The sequence below is a fragment of the Phascolarctos cinereus genome, unplaced genomic scaffold (assembly GCF_003287225.1).
Source record: "Phascolarctos cinereus isolate Bilbo 61053 unplaced genomic scaffold, phaCin_HiC Scaffold_4;HRSCAF=312, whole genome shotgun sequence".
NCBI classification, from domain to species: domain Eukaryota; kingdom Metazoa; phylum Chordata; class Mammalia; order Diprotodontia; family Phascolarctidae; genus Phascolarctos; species Phascolarctos cinereus.
Genome location: NW_027555847.1, coordinates 134305487 through 134325489, shown reverse-complemented (window position 1 = coordinate 134325489; position 20003 = coordinate 134305487). Strand labels below are relative to the sequence as shown.

Here is a 20003-nt window from a genome sequence, read left to right as displayed (position 1 = left end):
CTGGCAGAGCGCACGCAGCCGGAGACCGAGCCCGAGCCGGAACCCGAGCCGCCCGCCCAGTCGAGCCACTTACGGACTGCCCTGGGGAAGGAGGGAGGGGCTCTGAGCCGGGAGGGCAGGCCCAGAGGGGACTCAGGTAAGGCAAGGCTGGCACCGGGCGTGGGAGGGCCGGCCAGGTTCCAGGACCAGCCGGTTGGCAGGCTGGGGGAGGACTGGAGGAGTGGAGCTTGGGAGCTGGAGGCTGGCATGGGATTGTGTGTGCATGAAAGTGCCCAAAGTGAGGGAAGTGGGATCTGCCGCCCAATTCATTGCTCCTTGACACTACAGCTCACTGGCCGAGGCGGCGAGAGGCAGGGCTGAAGGTCTCTTGCCAAGGTTTTTCACCATAAGAGCCGGGCACCCGATGGGCAGGTGCAGGGAACAGCACCACTAGAACTACCAGACAGCCCACGCTCTGGAGCCCCACCAGGGGCTAAGGAAGTTTGGAAGTCCTTCGGGCTCTGGGTGAGAAGCGAAGGAATCTGGCCAGACAGGGGAAAGAGAGGGTATGCGTTTGTGTCCATGTCTCTGTATGTGGATACATTCATGCACGAATATGTGTACAGGTTTGTGTATGTGTATATGTAGTTTATGTTGAAGGGTCTCTGTTAATTGTCCTCATTGAATATGGGGGGCAGGGTCGGAGAGAGTGGAATGGAAATAAACAATAAGCCCCTGACCTCTGCTCTGGGAAAGTGACTAGGCTTCCCAAAACCAGGGAACCCCCATCCCCACCCAGCCTTGGAAAAGTTAGCCTGATTACTCCCTGCCCCTCTGGATCCATAAAGATATGTTGGCTTTCAGGGATCAGGTTGACCTCTAACTCTCCCTCCCTGGAGCACTAGAGGGTAGAGAGGACAGACATGGCAAAAAGCTCCTCCTCATGCTTCAGTCCACAGCCCGGACTTCTTGGCCTGCTGTTCCCCAGGGCACCCATTGGGGCAGTGACTTCTGTCAAGTCTTCCTAGGCAGCATTCTTGGAGATCCTCATCAGAGTGGGGCTGGAATGACTCAATTCCCAGATTTACTCTTTAATTGAGGGCTTTTTAAAAAATCTTCCAGCCCTCAATTAGAAGTACTTGCAGCCCCCAAAACTGGGAATTGGAGATAGCAATAGAAGTCAATCAAGGTCTAATAACTATTTGCCCACCTGTCTGCCTGCCTGTCTGTCTTTATAGTCCTGAGTCATCTGAATAAAGGCATTGTGGTTACCCTGGATATTGGTTGCACACTGTAGTGAAATAATACTAATGCTAATCAATATTTATTTAGTACCTTAAGGTTCTCAAGATGCTTTCTGGAGATTATCTCATTTGAGAGAGTCCTAGGTCCAGTTCTGCTTCTAATTCACTCTGGACCTCAGTTTTTACCCCTGTAAAATGTGGGTGGGGAAGGCAAGAGCAGTGTCCTCTGGAGAATCTCTAAGGTTCCTTCTAGCTCTGTCATTCAGTGTCATCAGGGGGTGGCAGGTGGGGGAAGGGAGACTTCCTCAGCCAGCACAGGGCTTGATTGAATCTAAGGCATTGACAAATGCAGTGGCAGAGGAGTGTCAGGATTGGTGGAGCCAGAGGAGGTGATCTTTCTTATTGGAAATCAGCAATGGGAGTTTCCTCGTGGGGATTGAGGGCTAGTCTTGTTGGCATCAGGGTGCTTGGTGCTAAGCTATACAGGGCTATTCCTCCCATCATGGTCCCAAGTCTCCCCAGGGTTTCACCACCACTTGGACCATCACCTGAAGATGGTATCTAGGCTGCCATCAAGATGGAGTCCTTGCCTGATGCCTGCAGAGCCGGCTCCCTGTACGGCCTTTCTTACCCACCTTTCCTGGGAACAGCTAGGTTATCCCAAGGCCTAGGTCAGAATTTTCTGACTTCACATCTCATTTACATGAGGAAAGGAGTCCTTTCCTTGGCCTGAGCTTACACCCTCAATCTCACCCTGATCCAAGCTCCCTGGTGCCCAGCTAAATTCTTCATGTCCTCCTCCCCACCGCATGCCAAGTGAGGGGCTCCTGAGAGATTTCCCCATTACTAATTTCCCTGAGCTGGGAAGGAAGAGCTCTGGGTTCTAGACCTCACCTTTGTTCCCAACTTGCTTCCTTTGGGGGAAGTCCTTCTTTGGGACTTAGTTTCCTTCTAGCTAAAATGAGGGAGTTGAACTAAGTAATCTCAAAATCATTGCAGCTCTGATTGTGTCTGTGGCTCCCTTCACATCTTTCCGCCATCTTTAGGTTGGGCTACCAAAAGCCAAAGACAGTTGAAGAGGGTGGAGGATGTTGGTGGTATTAAAGAACTATTCATCTGTTTAGATTTTCCCAGTTCATACCTGCAAGTTCCAAACACCTAGAAGGCAGAATGGTATAATGGCTAAAGCACTGAATTTAGAATCACAAAGAGCTCGGTTCAAATCCTGCCTCAGACATTTGCTAGTTGTATGACCCTGGGCGAATCACTTAATTTCTCTGTGCCTCATTTTCCTTACCTTTAAAATGAGGGGGATGGATGGATTCAATGGTCTCTAAGATCCCTTCCAGCTTTAAATCAAAGATCCTATGACCACATCCCTGAAATTGTCAGTCTCGTTGGGGGAAATCAGCCAGGCTGCAGAAAAGGCCTCTTCTCTTTGGTCCCATCTCCCAGGCTCTCCAGTTTAGCTCCCCCCACCCTAAGTTAGAACATGAGGGGCTTGGAGCATTTGCTTCCCAGTTGAGCTCTCCCCCAAGTACTCCCCTCCTCCCTCTACCTTCCCAGCCTCCTGAACCTAAGTCCCATCCTACTGGAAAAAACAGCTGCCAATCATTGACTCGGCATCACCCGCCCCCCCACTCCTTGTAACCCTTCACTGTGAATCCCCATCTTCAAGATGGGTATGGAAGAAGAGGGGAGAGGAAAACTGACTGGAGAGAAGAAAAGCAGAAGGCTGGTGAGGGAGAAATATTGGACCCAGTGCTAAGGTTGCCTCCACAGAAGCATTCTTCAGGCCCCTCAGACCCACAGATCCTCCCCCTTTCCTCTCCCCAAACATACCCTGAAACCCTGCAACATTTATGGGGTTTATTATGAAGTCCTCAGTTACCCCTCCTTCTGCCTAGTCCCTTCTTTATCTCTTCTGCCCCTTTCCTTCCCAAAGCAACATGTGCAGAAAGGGTCTGACATGTTGTGTCTGTGTCCATACATCTAAAGAGTTTGCTTGTGTGTGCACTGTACCATGTACACCATAAAGCAGGAAGGGGGTCCTAGAAAGCATTCAGTCCAACCCCTTTCTTTTACAGAGGAGATAACCAAGGTCCAGAGAGGGAAGTAGACCAACCAGAAATCACACAGCAATTTCAATTCAATTCAACACACTTTTTAATTCAAGTGCTTTCTATGTATGAGGCATTGGAGTTACTAACAGAACCAGGCCAGGAACCCTGGTCTCTTTGACTCCCAGCCCAGGGTTTTGTTCCATGACACCACATCCAACGTGCAGGCTGTTCAGGTATGGGAGGAAGAGTGTAAATGTACAGTGACATCTGAGTGCTTCTCCGTGAAGCATGCTTTGGGTTAGCAGTGGGTCAGTGTTTTGATTCCGGGTACATGTCAGTATTTGTGTTAAGGTGTACATATCACGGTCTCTTTCACCTACCATGGGGATGTGTGTGCCTGTATACCTATTTCCTTGAGGGCGTGTATGTATATATGTGAGTGTGGTGGTTGCCAGGCTAGCAGAGTACCAAATGAGCTGCTCTGCAGCTGATGCTCTCTGTCCTGAGGACTTCCTAGAGAAAGGGGGAGCCCCCAGCCCAAACAAGGGTTTGAGCCATTGCTAGAGGTAGAGGGGCCAGTGGGCTTCTTCTTACAGACCCCACTGGCTCCAGGGTATCATGAAATTCCTGCTACCTCTCTCCCCTAGTTCACTATGCTGTCCACCTCAAATACCTCTTCTCTCCTCAGGGGCAACTAAAGAAAGATGGCAGTCTGACTCAGCCAGAAGCCCAACTCCACTTTATGTGGGGAGTGAGCCTCCCTCCCTCTTAGGTAGCTTTCTGCTCAGATATCCATCCACGCTCACCTTCAGACAGACTACAGCCCCTGCAGTCTCAGGCTAGAGGCCAGGATCCCCCCTCCCAGGTAGGTTCCCTGTCTTTCTTCCCTCCTCCAAGAATAGGGCATAGGCCCCCTCCCCTATTCAAGCCAGGGCTTGGGGGCGGGGGAGGATCAGGATGGGGAGGGAGAGGCGGCTGAGGGGGCAGGAGGCATCAGGGCAGGCACAGCTGTGCCGCTGTGAGTTCCACTTGATAGATGGTCTCTGTGCAGCCGCAGCCGTCGCCCCGACCCACATGAACATTTTTCATCCTCATCCCTCCTCGGGGGAGCCTGTCTGTTCTGAGAGAAGCTCACAGAACCCAAACACAGACTCCCAGGACAAGCTGAGAATTGCAGGCTAGGTCCCGAGATTCGTCGAGGGAGTGGCTGAATGCCATTCGGAGCGACAGTAAGAGCACTGACCCCCCATCCCCTCTCACTGAGCCCCTATAGCCTTCACTGAGGCCCCATCCTGTCTCATCTGTCACTGAGCCCTCAATCCCTCCTCGAGTCCCTGGTCCCCTCAGGGAGCTTCCTTCTCCCTCACTGAACCATTGTACTTTCACTAAACCCCAGTCTCTTCAGAGAAGCTTTGCTAACTCTCCAACCCCTCTCTGAAACCTCCATTTTCCCACTGAGTCCCTATTCTCTTTTTGAGTCCCCCGATCTCCTTATTAAGCCCTGGTTCTTTCTCTGAGCCCCCATTCCCTTTTGAACCGCCATTGCCTTCTTTGAGGCCTCATCCGCTGATTGAACTTTCATTCCCTTCCCTGATCTCCATCCCCTTACTGATTGTTCATCTCTCTGATCTGCACCCCCCATTCCCTTCCCTGAGTTCCTATTCTTTTACTGATCCTGGCTCTCTCTCAGAGCTCCACATCCTCCAAGTTCCTGTCTGAAGCTCTATCCCCTTATTGACACTCCTCCCAGTCTCCCCCACTGAACCCACCTCTTTGACTGGGACATTTTTTACTGTTTTAAGTAAATCAAATCCTGCACATAATTCAAATCAAGTATATATATGCCCACCAACATCACCACTCAGCCCACCGATGACCAGATTAGGAGTGCCCTCAGTTGGGCTCTCCCACCTGAGACAGACCCAGAGTCCTATGGGGCCAAGAAGGTGCATGGGCAGAGCTCCTCAGGGAGAAATTTTCCCAGTTACTGCAGCCTCTGTCCCACTTGGCTATCCCTTTAACGAGCACCCAATCAGTTTGAAGGATCTAAATGAGAGCAGAGGTAATAGTCCTGGGTAGCTCCTGGTGGCTGTGGGTTTGAAGTGTCCAGGGACTGACTGGGAACTGACAGGGCCGCCCAGGTCTCGCTGGCTCCCTGGGCCAGAGCCCTGTCCTTGGTTCTCCCTTTCCCCCAAAAAAAAAAACCTTCCCACAGGGCTTCAAGCTGGGGAAAGGACTCTGGCCTTCCCTTCTTCCAGTTTCCCAATTGGTGTGGGGTCTGAGACTGTTACCTACTAAGGCCGGACCCAACACACACACACACACACACACACACACACACATGAGCAGGAGAAGGTCTGAAAAGAAAGGGAAATGTATATGTGACTTTGCATGTGTATGCTACATCCATGCCCCATGCATGTGAATAACAAATCTCCAGCTACATGCATGCCCCAGTAAGAATTGTTTTGCATTATCCATTGTTTTGGACTATTTAGGCCTCTGTTCTGTTTTGGGGGGGAGTTATTGTGTTTGTGATTGTTATGTAACATTAAGACCCTACATTGTAAGAGGTTCTGTATGATGCCAATTTTCCAGTAATCCACTAGCACATAACATACAACACACAGTCACATGAGCATACATAGCTGTCCGTACACAGCAGACACCCACAACCCCATGCATACATATAGGCAGAAGCACTCAGAGCAACCCTCATACAGCCAGGCTGAGGTGGGGACAGTAGGAAACAGAGAGGACAGAACCTCTTGGTAGACAAAGCGGCTCAGATTCCTGGACTCTTCCTTCTCCTCCCCTTTCCATCCATCTCCCCCCCATCATGTCAGCTCCCCCTAGCTCTGAGCTGACCCTACTCAGGGACACAGGAGCCCCGCCCCCCCATCCCTGATCCCAGATGGAGCCCTGCTGCACAGGTGGCTGCTCCCACGGTGGCAGATTGGGGGCGAGGCCAGCCGCAGGGAGGCTAGGAGAGGAGAAGGGAGGAGCAGGGACCTTGGACTCAGCTCAGCCCCAAGATTCCATGCCCCACTCCCAACCAGCACTCAGCTGGACCAGGCCCAGGGACACACCACGCTGACCTGGACAGCATTATCCCCACAACTGAACAAGTGATGGAACATGGGCACCCCAGTCTGCAGGCATTTCTTTCAAACCGCAGCCCTCACCGGCAATCTCCCCCTTCCTCCTTTTTTCTCCTCAGCCCCTCCTCCCATTTCCAGATCTTCTCCACAATTCCACTTTCTTCCCTGACTCCCTCTTCCTCTTCTCTCAGTCCCTAACTGCCTTTTTCTGTGTCCTGAGCCTCCTCTCCCACCCCTAACCATTTTTTCCCGGTCTCTGACCCTTTCTTTCTCTTTTACGCCCAGATCTCTCGCTTTCGCTGATCCTTTCTTGTTCCTCTGCCATGCCTGATCCCTTTCTTATTCCCAATCCTTTCCCATTCCTCATTCCCCTTCCCATTCTTTGACCTACTGTCCCTCCTACTCCATTCCCTAACAGTATCTCCCAGGATCCTCCCCCAATCCTTGGTCCCATCTCCCATTCCTTGGCCCCTCTTCTGTTCCCTTCTCCTCCACCCCTCCTCTCAACTCCTGCCTCAGCCTCCTTTGCTCCCCCTCTCTGCTTCTTCTGAGCCATCTCTGTTTCCTTCACCTCTCCCCAGCTCCACTGAATGACTCATCCAGCACCTGAGGACTGAATGGGAAGAAAACCACATAGAAAAGATACACATATCCACACAGGAATAGGCACATATGTAGATGTGAGCAAAAAATATCTACAATAACACACATTCAGCGCACTGAGATATAGCATACATAGCAAGAACATGGGAAAGTGTCAGGAACTTTGGGGCCCAAGCCCCTAATTTGAGAGATAGTCATAGATTTAAAACTGAAAGAGAAAGTAGAAGACATACATTTCAACCCCTTCATTTTATAAATGAGAGAATTGAGACTTTCCCAATTTTAGAAGGTACTAGAGGGATGGAGGAGAAGACTACCAGGAGTCCAATTCTCCCCCTAAGACCAAAAGGTACTGCCTTTATACAGTGGTTCTTAGCTCCCCAACAGGGGCCAATAATTCATTTTTTTGGACAAAGGGGTCTGTTCTCCATTGTCTAGAGTTGGGAATGGGGTGGCTAGGGTTCCCCTGCTCCCAAAAGGGCAGGATGTCTTGTCCACACCACTTTCCTTCTCTGGTCCTCTGGCCTGTGCCCTGAGGCTAAGACAGGGAGCTGAAAGAGTCCAGAGCCTTCTGCTATTAGCTACTGCCTCCTCCTGGGAAACAACCCAGATGAGGAATTAGTGGCTTTCTTCTTAAGAACTCAAAGCACTTTCTCAGTTTAGTCTCCTGAGTGTTTTTATCTGTATTCTCCAAATGGGAAAACTGGGGTCCAGAATAGGGATTGTAACTTGGATCTCCCAACCCTTAGACCCAGACTCTTTTCCCCAGAAGCAACCCTAGCTCTATTTCATACCTACAAGATGATTGAGTGTCTCTGCTCAGTGGGTCTCAGGAGGAAAATGTCTATACTTGCTCTGGAGTACTGGGGGGCAGTGGCAAGGGAGGAGAGGTTCCTAGGGCTTTCACCAAATCCAGACAAGAGCAGTTTCTTCTGTCAGGGACAGATGTTTACTCCAGTGCAGGCCAGTCTTTCTGTTTTCTTGCTGGAAGCCCCAGATTGGGGTGGTTGAGGCAGGTAAGGACGTTTTCCTTTTGGGCCCACTTCGTCCCCTGAGGCCACTGGCTGAGTGGAGAGAATTTTAAAGGGGGAGAGGGAGCAGCTCCATTTGGGCGATAAGGATGTAAGTATTAATTAGTCAAGCCAGGAAGGGTTGAAGTATTGCAGGGGACCCAATTTTCACACCCCTCCAGCCACCAACAACATCCCCTTGGACACCTCAACCCCCATAGCAAGAGAGGCATGAGGTAGAAGACCCCATAAGAACATCCCCCACCCCACCTCGGCTCCTAGAGGCACATAGAGACACCAGCACATACATGCATGCATAGGCTTCACGACCCAGTCCCCTTCCTAAGGAGAGCCACAGGAGAAGATGACAGGTGTAGAAGGCTGCCCTCCTCCGTCACACTTATAGGCATTAATACACATGTATGCAGTGCACACACATGAAACACACACACACACACACACACACACACACACACACACACACACACACACACACACACACACACACACACACAAACCAGCCTCTCACTAAGCACATTCTGCTCCGCCCCAGCTGGTTTTGCTCGGAGCCTGCTCCGTCTGTGCCCGTTCTGGGACTGAACCGCTTTTGGCAAGCGGAGCTTCTGTCTCCCCGGTCTTACCCCCCCTCCCTTCTCCTCCCCAAACTCAGCCCTTCGAGGGACGCTGCAAATCAGAAAGCCGCCCCCGGGGCAAATCGGTACAAATGAGAGAGCGCCAGCCAGCCAGCGAGAGAGCGAGCGAGCCAAGAGGAGAGCGGGCGGGCGGGCGAGCGGGCGCGGGAAGGGGGGCGCGGGGCTGCAGCTCCAGCCTCTGTTCTTGAGTTTGATGTGTCCCTGCTCGGCGGCTGGCCGGCCCTCCAGGCGGGGGCCGCAGGGAGGGGGGGAGCGCTGCCCTGGGCGCCAGGCTGCCGGGGGCTCCCGGGAGGCCCCCGGGGCACTGGGAGGGCGCTGAGGTCAAGAGGGGGGTCCCCAGGGTTCCCCTCGCCCCGCGCCCCCATCTCCAGGGTCCCAGCGCAGAAGGTGGGCTCCAGCAGGCGGTTCCGGGGAACGTGAGTCCTGAAATTTTTATTGTTTCTAGAGGCGCTAAGTTAAAAGGATCCAGGCGAGGGGAGGAAGCTTTGATTTTTCTCTCTCTGGGTCCTGGCCCAGGTGGACTAAAAAACTGAGGGAAAGTTAGGAGGAGGAAACCGCTCCACTAGCTGGTTGTCCAGGGTTGGAAGGCGACGAGGAGAGCGCTGCCCCCAGCTCGGACCACCCCCTTCTTTCTAAGATGCCCTCTCCCTGGAGAGAAAAGCAGTCCTATGGAGAGACGGGAGAAGAAGGGGGTTCGGGGGGAGGGGCCGGTCATGGGCCTTTACTTCCCTTCTCTCATTCCTCCGCATGAAGTCTCTGGAGTAGCGGGCTCCTGGCACATGCTCCGGGCAGTGGGAGCTCTGCGGGAGAACCCCCGAGTACCCAGCGGAGTTGAGCATTGCTTCCGTTGCCCCAGTCCCCGGTGCACCCCAGGCGGGCAGCTTTTTTCGGGGAGCCTGTGGCGGGATGGCAGCACTTGGGGATGGGAGAGGGTCAGATGGGGTCTTTCTGCTCGGTTTTATGCCCTGGCATTGTGTCCAATTGTTTTAGTTGGCTATTTGCTCATTCAGTTCTGTGTCTCCAGCCAAAAAAAAAAAAGATATTAGCAAGGAGTGGGAAGAGATGAGGAGGGTGCCTTGCTGGGTGAGTTGGATTGATCTGATGATAAAAGGGCACATCGCCCTGTTGGATGACACGCTTCCCCAGTTCATCCCAGACCCACCAGTCTTGAGGCCTGTGGGGTGGGAGGCTGTCTGGGAAAAGGGCAGCTCTTGGAGTTGGGTAGCTGGTAACCAGCGTGGGATAAAACCTAGTTAGCAGGAGTGCCCTCCTTTTCCTCACCAAAGACACTTGGTGGGAGCAGTACCAAGCTGAGAATTTTTCCCCTGCCCACTTCTCTCTAGTGCCTAGCATGCTTTTACCCCTTCGGGAAAAAAAAAAAACAAACCAAAAACCTAGATCCATGATAGTGTAGGGAACTATCTGGGAGGACTTCCTTTTGCCAAAGCTTTATTACAATTTCTATAGTCTTAGAGTTGCCTATAGTAAAGTGACTTGCCCAGAGTCACACAGTGTGTTTCAAAGATAGGATTTAAACCCAGCTTACAATCCACTATGCGATGCTGACTTTAGGTGCTTAATACATGTTTATTGAACTGGGAAGACAGTGGAAGGAACACTGCAGGGATGGAGTCACAGAAGTTCAGAACAGGGACTCTAATTTGAGTCTCTCCAATACCTAGAGCCCAGTTCTTTCCATGGCTCCAGAAGCGACCAGAATGATGGCATTCTACATCCAGGAGCTCCTCTGCTCAACCAGTCCCCATTCTGTCCTAAAGTTTGAATCCTGACCCTGCCTCTTACCTCTATGACCTTGGACAAGTCCCCTAAATTCTCTTGCCCTTAAATCCCTCAGGTAAAATGAAGGGACAGGACTAGGTGACCTATAAGGCCCCTGTAAGATCCTATGGACTGAACTACCAAGCAAGGAACAACTTGGGCTTCACCTTGCACAAAAGCAAGGACTGAGCAAGATAATTCCCAGACCTCAGAGGGGCAGAAAGAGCACAAGTTCAGAAGACCTAGGCTAGAATGTCAGCTCTGCTATTCACTCCCATTTCGACCCTAGGAAATCACTTCTTCCTGGGCCTCAGTTAAATGTTAAATGAGGAGACTAGATGGTTTCTAAAGTCTTCCATGGCTCTGTGTCTATGGATTATGATCTTCCTTCCAGCTTCCCCCACCATGACTCTTTGAGTCCTGAAAGTAGTAAATGTTTAACAACCAGCTCTCTGGGGGTGGGGTGGAGGGAACTGTATGTACAACATACTTTGAAGTTTAATCTGCAACGTTAACATTTCCTCTGTCACTTTCTTAAGTTCAGACAATCAGCAAAACAGTAGATCAAGCCTTGATTTGTAGAGGCAGAAGGAGCTGGATCCAGCTGACCCCCAATGCTTCTCTCAGCACTATAGGAGGGTCAGTCTGTCCCTGCATGCCATGGTCCCTGACAGAGTGATAAAGGTTAAGGGTCCAACCCTGTCCTATCAATCTCCTCTATTCTATTATCTCTGCTACAACCTCTTTCCACATTTCAGGCACTCAGCATTATTTAGGGTTTCATTTTCCTTGAGGTAGCTTTCACAAGTAGCCTCAGTAGTTACTAACATGGAAGTCCTGGAAGGATGGACCTCCCCACTGTCCCTTCATATAAAAGGGACTCAGTTTTCCCATCTGGATAATGGGAAGTATACAGTGACACATTTTCTTTCTCTTTCTCTGGCAACTACACTCTACTCCCCTGCGCTGCAGAAGACTGTGGGATAGAAAAGAATCAGAGTTGTGACCCAGGGTGCCCTGCCCCTGGGGTAGGACATCCCAACCAAGGAATATACATACACATATATGCATACATATACATGTGTGTAATTATATATATATATATAACATATATTGATATGTACTTTACATATGTATATATGTGTATGTACACATATTTGTATACATACACAAAAGACCTTCCTAGTCACCCACTCTGGGCCAAAACTCTGATTCTGTTCTATCCTATGGCCTTCTGGGGTATAAGGCAGTAGAATGTAGCTGGCAGGAGAGGGAAAAATAACATGTGCCACTGTAACCTTCCCATTATCCAGATGGGAAAACTGAGGCTCCATATTTAGATAGGCTTGTCCAAAGTCACCTAGGCTTCCCATAATCTTCCCAACCAGATACCCAGGCTGCTTGACAACTCGAGTTCTTCCCCTGCCTGGTGGGGCTGAACCCAAGCCACAGCCAATGGGAGCAAACTCTCAAATGTGGGGATGAGGTTAGACAAGCTCCCCAGGGGATTGGATAAACCTATGCTTAAAGCCATACTGGATTTTCCCTCCCCAGAGGCACAAATGTCTCTCAGAAGCAACTATAATAACCTTGGGGGAAGGAGACCAGAGGTAGGGCAGGTGAGAACTGGAGTCTAAAGTAGCCTCTATCTGGGGCAGGGGGGAAAGAAGGAGGGAACAAAATCAGCTATAAAGGCAGGGAACATTCACATGACAAATTTGCCTTGGGAGTGTCATATATAATTTTAAGTCTGTCAATGACTGCTTTCTATGTGAGATGTGTTTTTGTGTTTCTTCAAACACAGATTATATGTGTATGTTTATGAGTGTGGCTGCCTCCATATGTGTTTTTAAGTGTCTCAGTGAGTATGCTTATATGTGTATGCATGTGTCTGTGAGTATGTCTCTGGGAGCATATAGTGAATGTGTATGAGTCTCCAAGGTCTGTGTGTGTGCTCCTTTCATTCTGATAATCCTCTCTCTCTTTGTCCTGAGTCTGGATCACCACATTCCCTCTCGGAACCTACTCCATCTGTATCTCCATCTCTCATACATTCTCCCCCACCCCAGTACTTCTTTTACAGTGTCTGTCTCTTTCCTCCTTCCCTCCCCCAGCCACCTCTGTCTCTGTCTGTTTCTATTCCATTCTCCAGTTCGACTCTCCTCCATTCCTCATGAGATAGGATAGGAGGACACTGTGGGGCAGGCCAGTAGAGAAGGGGAGGAAATTACTTGTGTCTGGCCACCCTCACTGTCAGGATCCCTCCGAGGAACTGGAGATGTTTAGCCTGGAGAAGAGAAGAGTTAGCAGGGACATGATAGCTGTCTTCAAGTATTTGAAGAGCTGTCATTAAAGGAGGGATTGGGTTTGTGCTGCTTGGCCCCAGAGGGCTGAACTAGAAGCAATGGGTGGAAGATACAGGGAGGCGGATTTCAGCTCAGCATAATGATGAATTCTCTAACAATCTAAGCTGTCTAACAATAGATGAGCTGTTTCATTAGGTAGTGAGCTCTCTGCCACTAGAGGTGTTCAATCAGGAAAGTGAAGATCCCTTTTGAGGGATGTTATAGAGGGGATTTCTGCACAGAGGGGGAGGCTGGACAAAATCCTCTCAAAGATCCCTTTTGGGCTTCTGTGGTTTGATGATTCCTAGGGCCTGTATGTCCCGTTCCTATCACCAGGCTCAGTACAGTTCCCCTTTCCATTGTACAGATGGAGAAGCTGAGGTCCCGGCAGGTGGGAAATTCCTGGGGTGAAAATGGGAGGATCAAGGAAAGGATTGGCACTTAGAGCAAAAATGAGTAGATGTCAGATATACCAGTACAGGGAACTTTTTTGTGTTTGTGCCTCTGGGGAGCAGTATAGGTAGGTTGAGGGCAGGGTACCATGCTGAGCCAAAAACAGGAGAAAAAGAGGAGAGACAGAGATACAAGAGACAGAGACAGAGAGACAGGGACAGGGAGAGGAAGAGGAGGAGAGGAGAGGAGAGAGAGAGAGAGATTAATGCAACAGAAACACACATAGGAAGATAGAAATATGAAAAGAAATATTAGCAGAAACAGAGAAACAAAGACAGAAAAACTAAGGGGAAAAAAAAGACAGTAATGTAGACACAGAAAAACTGAGCTAGGAAGAGAGAATGGCAAAGACAAAAAGATAGAGATTAGCAGTCCCAGAGAGAGAGAAAAATGGACCGAGGCTAAAACAGACATAAACAGAAAGACAGTGACCCACAGAGACAGAGACACGGGAGAGAGAGGTAGGGACCCACTAAGACATGGAATGAGGGGAAGGGAGAGAACCTGTAGGTCTTTTATTTGGAAAGATGAGAGAAAAGGAAAGGAAAGAGAGGCACGTGATGTTGGAGTCCCAAGAGGCAAGACTCGGGCCCTTCTCTGGGCTGGGTGAGGTGGGAAGGAGCCTGCTGGGGCCAGCAGGGCTTGACCTCGAGCTCTCTGCCATAGGTTGGCCCATGATCTCCAGGGAGGCCTCTTAGCGTGGAGTTGTGCTGTCTGCGGCCATGTCCAAGGAGGTTGGGAGCTGCCGTCTTGGTGCCGCCTACAAGCCCAAGGAGCGTAAGCCCAAAAAGCCACACTACATCCCGAGGCCCTGGGGCAAACCGTACAACTACAAGTGTTTCCAATGCCCCTTCACCTGCATGGAGAAGTCCCACCTGTACAACCACATGAAGTACAGCCTCTGTAAGAACTCCCTGTCCTTGCTCATTGACTCCTCGGACTGGGCCTACAAGAAGGGCCATCTTCTCCAGCCCGAGCTACGGCTCTTCCCAACTCCCGAGGGGTCCCGGGGCCTGCCCAAGGGTGACCTTTCCGACCCAGCCCCACCCAAGCGGCCAAGACCAGGGCCCAGGCCAGGGGACAGTTCCCCAGCAGAGCCAGGGCCACCCAGTGAGGATGGGGGAGCTTTTCCTGAGGAGGAGGAAGAGGAGGAAGTGGCAGGTGGACTCTTGAGGACCACGGATCCCAGTGAAGGTAGGAAGGCTGGAGCCCCAGGTGAAACCGATGTGGGAGCCCTCCTCTTTGGATTCAAAGACAAGAGCAGGGAACCAGAGCCTGACTTTATCATCACTGATGTCTTCTCCCTCCGGAATGCCGGGGGCAGAGGCCGGGAGACACTGTCACCAGAGACTGATACCAAGCCAAAGGTAGGAAGGGCACCTAAGAAACCTCTGAACACTGGTGGGCTCCTTATGGAACAATGGAGGCTGGTGGCTGGTGGCCAGAAGAGCAGAGCCAGTGTAGATCTGACCCCAGTGGGCACTGAGGGCAGTGGCATCATCCCTTGCTATCCCCCTCCAGCTTATAGCGATTATCAGGAGGCCCAGGGCCTCAACCTGTCCCTTTTGGGCATAAATTACCCCCTGAGCCCTGGGCTCTTCTCTTACCTGGGGCCCACACTCACCACTGGTACTGCTGCCACCCATGCCCCCATAGCCCAGATGCCCTTTTTGGCATCAGCTGCTCAACTCTTGCCCCCACCAGCTGCTGCAGCTGCAACTGCTACACCCTTCCAGACTCTGCAAGGCCCTGAACGCTCAGCCTTCCTCCCACGATTCTACTACCCACTGCTGTTTGAGCATGCCCTTGGAACACCCAGTGGGAAAGCCACAGATGCCCAACCTGCCCCAGCAAACCTTGCCCTCCCAGCTAAGACACCAGGAGAGATGCCCACAGCTCTAGGGCTTCTCAAGGTGCCAATGTCCAAAGCTGTTGCCTCCTGGCCCCGGAGTTCCCGTAGGGACCCAGTCCAGGAGGTGGAGCTCAAAGCTGGGCCTCCGGGAACCAAGGAGGAAGAAGAAGAGGAGGAAGAGGAAGGCAGGTGTCGGGGTTCCCAGAAGGAGGCTACTGGGTCAGGCAGAACACCATCATCAGAGATCTACCGAGGCATGCTTGGGACTAGCTCCAGGAAGGCCCAGGGGGCTCTAGCCAGCCCCATGGCAGCCATGAGCACTCTGAAAAGAAAGTCCTTTTTTGGGAGTGGACTTGACTTCCTAAAGGATCCCTCAGGTGTGGACAGCCTGCCACTGGGGAAATTTGACTACCAGAGGAGGTGAGTGGGTAGAGGTACTGGTCAGAGAGTACAGACTAACTACATGGTTCTCCTATAGATGCTTCCCTGGGAGATGGGTTGGGTCTCAGCTGCATGAATTGGTCACACATTCTAGATGGCTCTACATCTTCCTTAGGCCTTCCCCCTGCCTCTATATAGAATGGGGAGTGTGGTCTAGGGCTCTTCTTTGTCAAGGACAATGTGGAGATGCCACAGGGGCCTCTAGGCTCTGCAGAGTGGGGGAGATGGACAGTTAAACAGTGGAAGGAGTACCAGACTTGAGAGTCCAAAGACCTGGGTTCAAGTTTCAGCTCTGTTACTAGTTGTGAACTTGGGAAAATCACTTTCTCTGGGCCTCATCTGTAAAATGAGAGAGTTGAATTAGATGTTTTCTAAGGTCCCCACCATCCCTTTCCCCACTTTTAACACAGGAAATGGCAAACCATTCCAGTATCTTTGCCAAGAAAACCCCAAATGGGGTCACAGAGAGTCAAGCATGACTAAAAACAACAGCAGCCGAGAAGGGCTTTCAGGGACTTCTCTGCCTCTGTAAAAATTGAAGCCCAAAATATTCTTTGTATTTCTCAAAGGTAGACACTGAGGCCAGGAGAACAGAAGGGATTTATTCAAGGCTGCCTTTTTTTTTGTTTGGGTTTTTTTTGTTTTTGTTTTTGCTAAGCAATGGGGTTAAGTGACTTGCCCAGGGTCACACAGCTAGTAAGTGTCAAATGTCTGGTCTGAGGCTGGATTTGAACTCAGGCGCTACTGACTCCAGGGCCAGTGCTCTATCCACTGTGCCACCTAGCTACCCCGCAACACCTTCTTAGTGAGGAATCGGCACAACCTGCGTTTCAGTGCTGCGACTCCCCCATCCCATTGCCATACCTAGCTTTACTTTCCCCATGTCCACCAGTTACCCAGGGCATGGGAGCTTTGAATGCCCCATCGATAGGGCATAATTCTGGGCTTCTCTCTGACTCTATCTGTTTGTATCCCCCACCCACCTTCCTCCAAGGGCTGAAGCCTGACTCTACTTCCTAGATGCAAGGGCCCTGAGAAGTTAGGGGGGTGGAGAGGTTTTGGCTGGTGTAGGTTCGAGAGCTAAAAAGGACCAGGGGAGGTCACTAAAGATGTTTAGGAGACCAGAGAGATTATCAAGAAGCAGGGGTCTGGACAATGTGACCCCCAAAGGAGGCAGGTTGCAAAGGTTCCTCTCAGAGAAGGGAGATTTGGGAGCCCTATGACCAGACTACTAGAAGAGAGCGTGACAGCCAGCCCGGCTATAAGTGGTGTCCACAATTACCTTGGTCCTCATTAACAGCCCCTTCCCTCTCAGCAAGGAAGAGGAGAAAGATTACTGCTCTGAGAACCAGAAGACCTGGGTTCTGTTCCCAGGCCTTCCACCTACCCATTGTGTAATCTTAAGCAAATCATTTCCACTCTCTGGGTCTCAGTTTACTCATCTGTACAATGGGGTGGGGTGGATGAATTAGATATCTCAGCTGTCTCCCAACATTCTTTGTTCTATGATTCTTCCCTCTGCAGTGTGCCGGCTGCTACACCCCTGCTCCCTTGGCCCAAAGACTCTGATACTGTCAGTGCTGAGGTTACTTCCCATGGGCTCCCAGCCCTGGATGGACCCCCTGGCAAACCACCTCAGGGGTACAGGCCAATGAGCCCAGGTCCAATCGGAGAAGACCTGTCTAAAGCCTTGGGAGACTATGAGAAAGTGGAGAGACGGCTGGGCCAACTGACTACCACGGGTGGTCCCACTCAGGGCCCACTTCGGGAACAGCTGGGAAAGATACGTCGGGAGCTTTATCACATTCACCAGGCCCTGGAGAAGGCAACCAGGCCTCCTGAGGGGCCCCTTGACCTGTCCGTGAAGAGAGTGCCAGACAAAGGGCCATCCCCTCCTGGGCTGGAGCTGGAAGAGGGTGGCTGGGAGGAAACTAGGTTGGAGACCACCAAGACCCCCTTGGATCTGCTGCTCCTGCAGCTGGGCCAGCCAGAGGGGAGACAAGGATCCTCAGAATCACCTGGGGTGCCCATTACAGTTCTACCCCCAACACTGGCAACAGAGTCCTTCTATGGCCATACCACTAAATGTGAGGCAGACTCCAGTGTCTTGCTGGGTGCTGATGGGAGAGCCCCTGGAGGGTCTGGGTCTACCCCTGGGGGTCCCCAGCTCCTGGCTCCTGAGGAAGGGCCACTAGGTGGTTGGGGTGGGGGACCCCGAAGTGGGATGGGGGTCCTTCCTGGGGACCCAGAAGCCACATGTCTCCATAGCCCTGAGAACACTGAAGTCTGACCTGGTCTCCCCCCTCCCCCATCCTCCAAACTGCCCTGGACTTATGTATCTGCCCAACTCCCCTGTGTCAGTCCCAGAAAATGGGCCACCTCAGATCAGGGACATTCCCCAGGTGGGTACCAAAGCCTCCAGTCTTTCCCTCCTGGGGCTATGAGTCAGGTAGGGGATGAAAACATAACCCCTGGGGAGGAGGAAACATCTGTGTCCCTCAGGAACCAAAGACTCAGTGTTTATCTGGACTGGGTTGGGTCTCCCTTCTCTACCATCTGAATCCCCAGGAGAAAGGGCTCTGGCAGAATCAACTCCTTCCTTCCAGAAAGCTCAAGATCCCCTTGGGCACTGCCCTCTGGAGAATCTTATTCCAGGTGTGCCACCCCAGCCATAACCACTTTGTTGCTTCCTCTGATTCTCAGCCCAGTAGCTCTTTCTGCAATCCCCAAGCCCAAATGATGAGGGCCCTGGACACCACCCAAACCATACCCTTGCCCCCAAACTGCCCAACCATCCAAAGCTGGTCTTTCTTCTCTGTGCTGGTTCATTAGCATCATTGATGTGAGGTCATCTGTGACCACTAGGTTTTTCTCACCTTGCCCACTTTACCCTTCTATGTCCCAGAACCTCCTCTCTTTCCCCACTCTCTTCTACTTTCTCCTACCTTCTTCCATTCTCTCTTTCCACTTGCCCTCACATACCCCCCAGGCTGAATGGAGCCAAAGCACCCTCTCTCCAGATATTGTCCCTACTACCTCCTCCCTTCCCAGGGTTCTGGAGAAATAAATGCCCCTTCCCTTAAGACTGGTACAAGGGCCTCATTGTATGGAAAATCTGGTGCTATTGTAGATTTAGGATGAGTTTGGGAAATAGCTCCCCATATAAGGGACCCTAGGGAGAAAGAGGGGAACCTACTAAATCCAATCTCAGCTGAAGGTTGTCTTCCACTTTCTTTTCTACTGTTCTCTGCCTTATTCCACCCTTCTGCCCAGCTCCAAAACAGCTCCATAGCCTAATCTCTCTCTCTCTCTTTTTTTTTTTTTTGGGCTAGGCAATGGGGTTAAGTGACTTGCCCAGGGTCACACAGCTAGTGTCAAGTGTCTGAGGTTGGATTTGAACTCAAGGTCCTCCTGACTCCAGGGCTGGTGCTCTATCCACTGTGCCACCTAGCTGCCTGCCTAATCTTTTTCTTAACCAGTCCTGGCCAAGCCAGGAACCACCCCCTATCAGAGTGAATGAATCAGAGAATTACAGGATTTAGAGATGGAAGGGAACTTCTATCCACTGGGTGCACCCTAGAAACAAATTTTGGCTTCTTTCCAAGGGTCTGCCTGGAAAGTAGACAGAGACTTGTTCTCAGATCCAGGAAGACCAGGGTTCAAGTCTTGCCTAACATAATAAGGGCCATGTGATCTTGGCAAATCATTTAACATGTCAATGCCTCAGGCAACTCTCTAAAATTAGAAATTGCAGAGAAGGTACAGACCCAGATTGGTAGAGGAAATTTCCTTACCTGTGAGCCCCCTGTACTCATGACATCTCCTTATCCTTTATTAGGGTTAGACTTTAAAGAAAAGAAGAAATTTACAGAGAATATGTGATTATGAAGTTAGGGAGAGCAGAGATCTTCTGAGAGGCTTGTAATCTAACCCTAGAGGCAGAAACTTTTTTTTCTAGTCCTCTCCCAATTGGTCTGGCCCCATTGCCCAAGGACAAAGGCTGAACATTTTCTCCTTGGTGATTACACCAAAAATTCACTAACCGTGTGACCAGGGAACAAGTCAATTAACCTTGTTGGCTGACACTATCCTCATCTGTTAAATGAAGAGATTAGATTAGATGATCATTAAGGTCCCTTCTGGTCCTAAATCCTGTGAATCTTTCCTTGTTTTCCCTCCAATTTCTGGAGCCCCACTTCGAGTCTCTATTGGTCCACCTTCCAAAGGCACTCTCCAGAACCATCCCAGCTCACCACCCCCACTAGGGAAATGTTTACTGAGTTCTTCATGAAGAAATTCCCTATACAGTTCTATATAATCAGATCTTCACATAAGCCACACCAAATGTAGTATAAAAGAAGTGCTCCCCCTCCCCAATTCCATGTGGATGAAGGAAGATGATATCCCAGTTAGGAGGCCAGATTGAAGGGTCCCTTGAGAAATGAAGGCTGAGATCAGGTAGGAACTCTTCCCAAGTCTT

The 20003-nt window shown here is 50.9% G+C and overlaps 1 protein-coding gene across 2 annotated transcripts; it reads left to right on the top strand.

The window, feature by feature from the left end:
• Positions 1-48: 48 nt before the first annotated feature.
• On the top strand, positions 49-18606 carry PRR35 (proline rich 35). Of its 2 annotated transcripts, none has more exons than XM_021006862.2 (3): positions 49-136; positions 13897-15502; positions 17048-18606. In XM_021006862.2, the coding sequence occupies exons 2-3, from the start codon at positions 13953-13955 to the stop codon at positions 17811-17813; spliced, it is 2316 nt and encodes a 771-aa protein (XP_020862521.1). In that variant the 5' UTR covers positions 49-136; positions 13897-13952; the 3' UTR covers positions 17814-18606. The 2 variants fall into 2 exon arrangements, with proteins under 2 accessions (XP_020862521.1, XP_020862523.1); XM_021006864.2 differs by lacking the exon at positions 49-136 and adding an exon at positions 8934-9069.
• The last annotated feature ends 1397 nt before the right edge of the window (positions 18607-20003 follow it).

Coding starts and splice junctions, on each gene's coding strand:
- PRR35 (XM_021006862.2), top strand. CDS start 13,953: ATGTCCAAGGAGGTTGGGAGCTGCCGTCTTGGTGCCGCCTACAAGCCC. Junction 15,503..17,047: donor AAATTTGACTACCAGAGGAG/GTGAGTGGGTAG, acceptor TTCCCTCTGCAG/TGTGCCGGCTGCTACACCCC.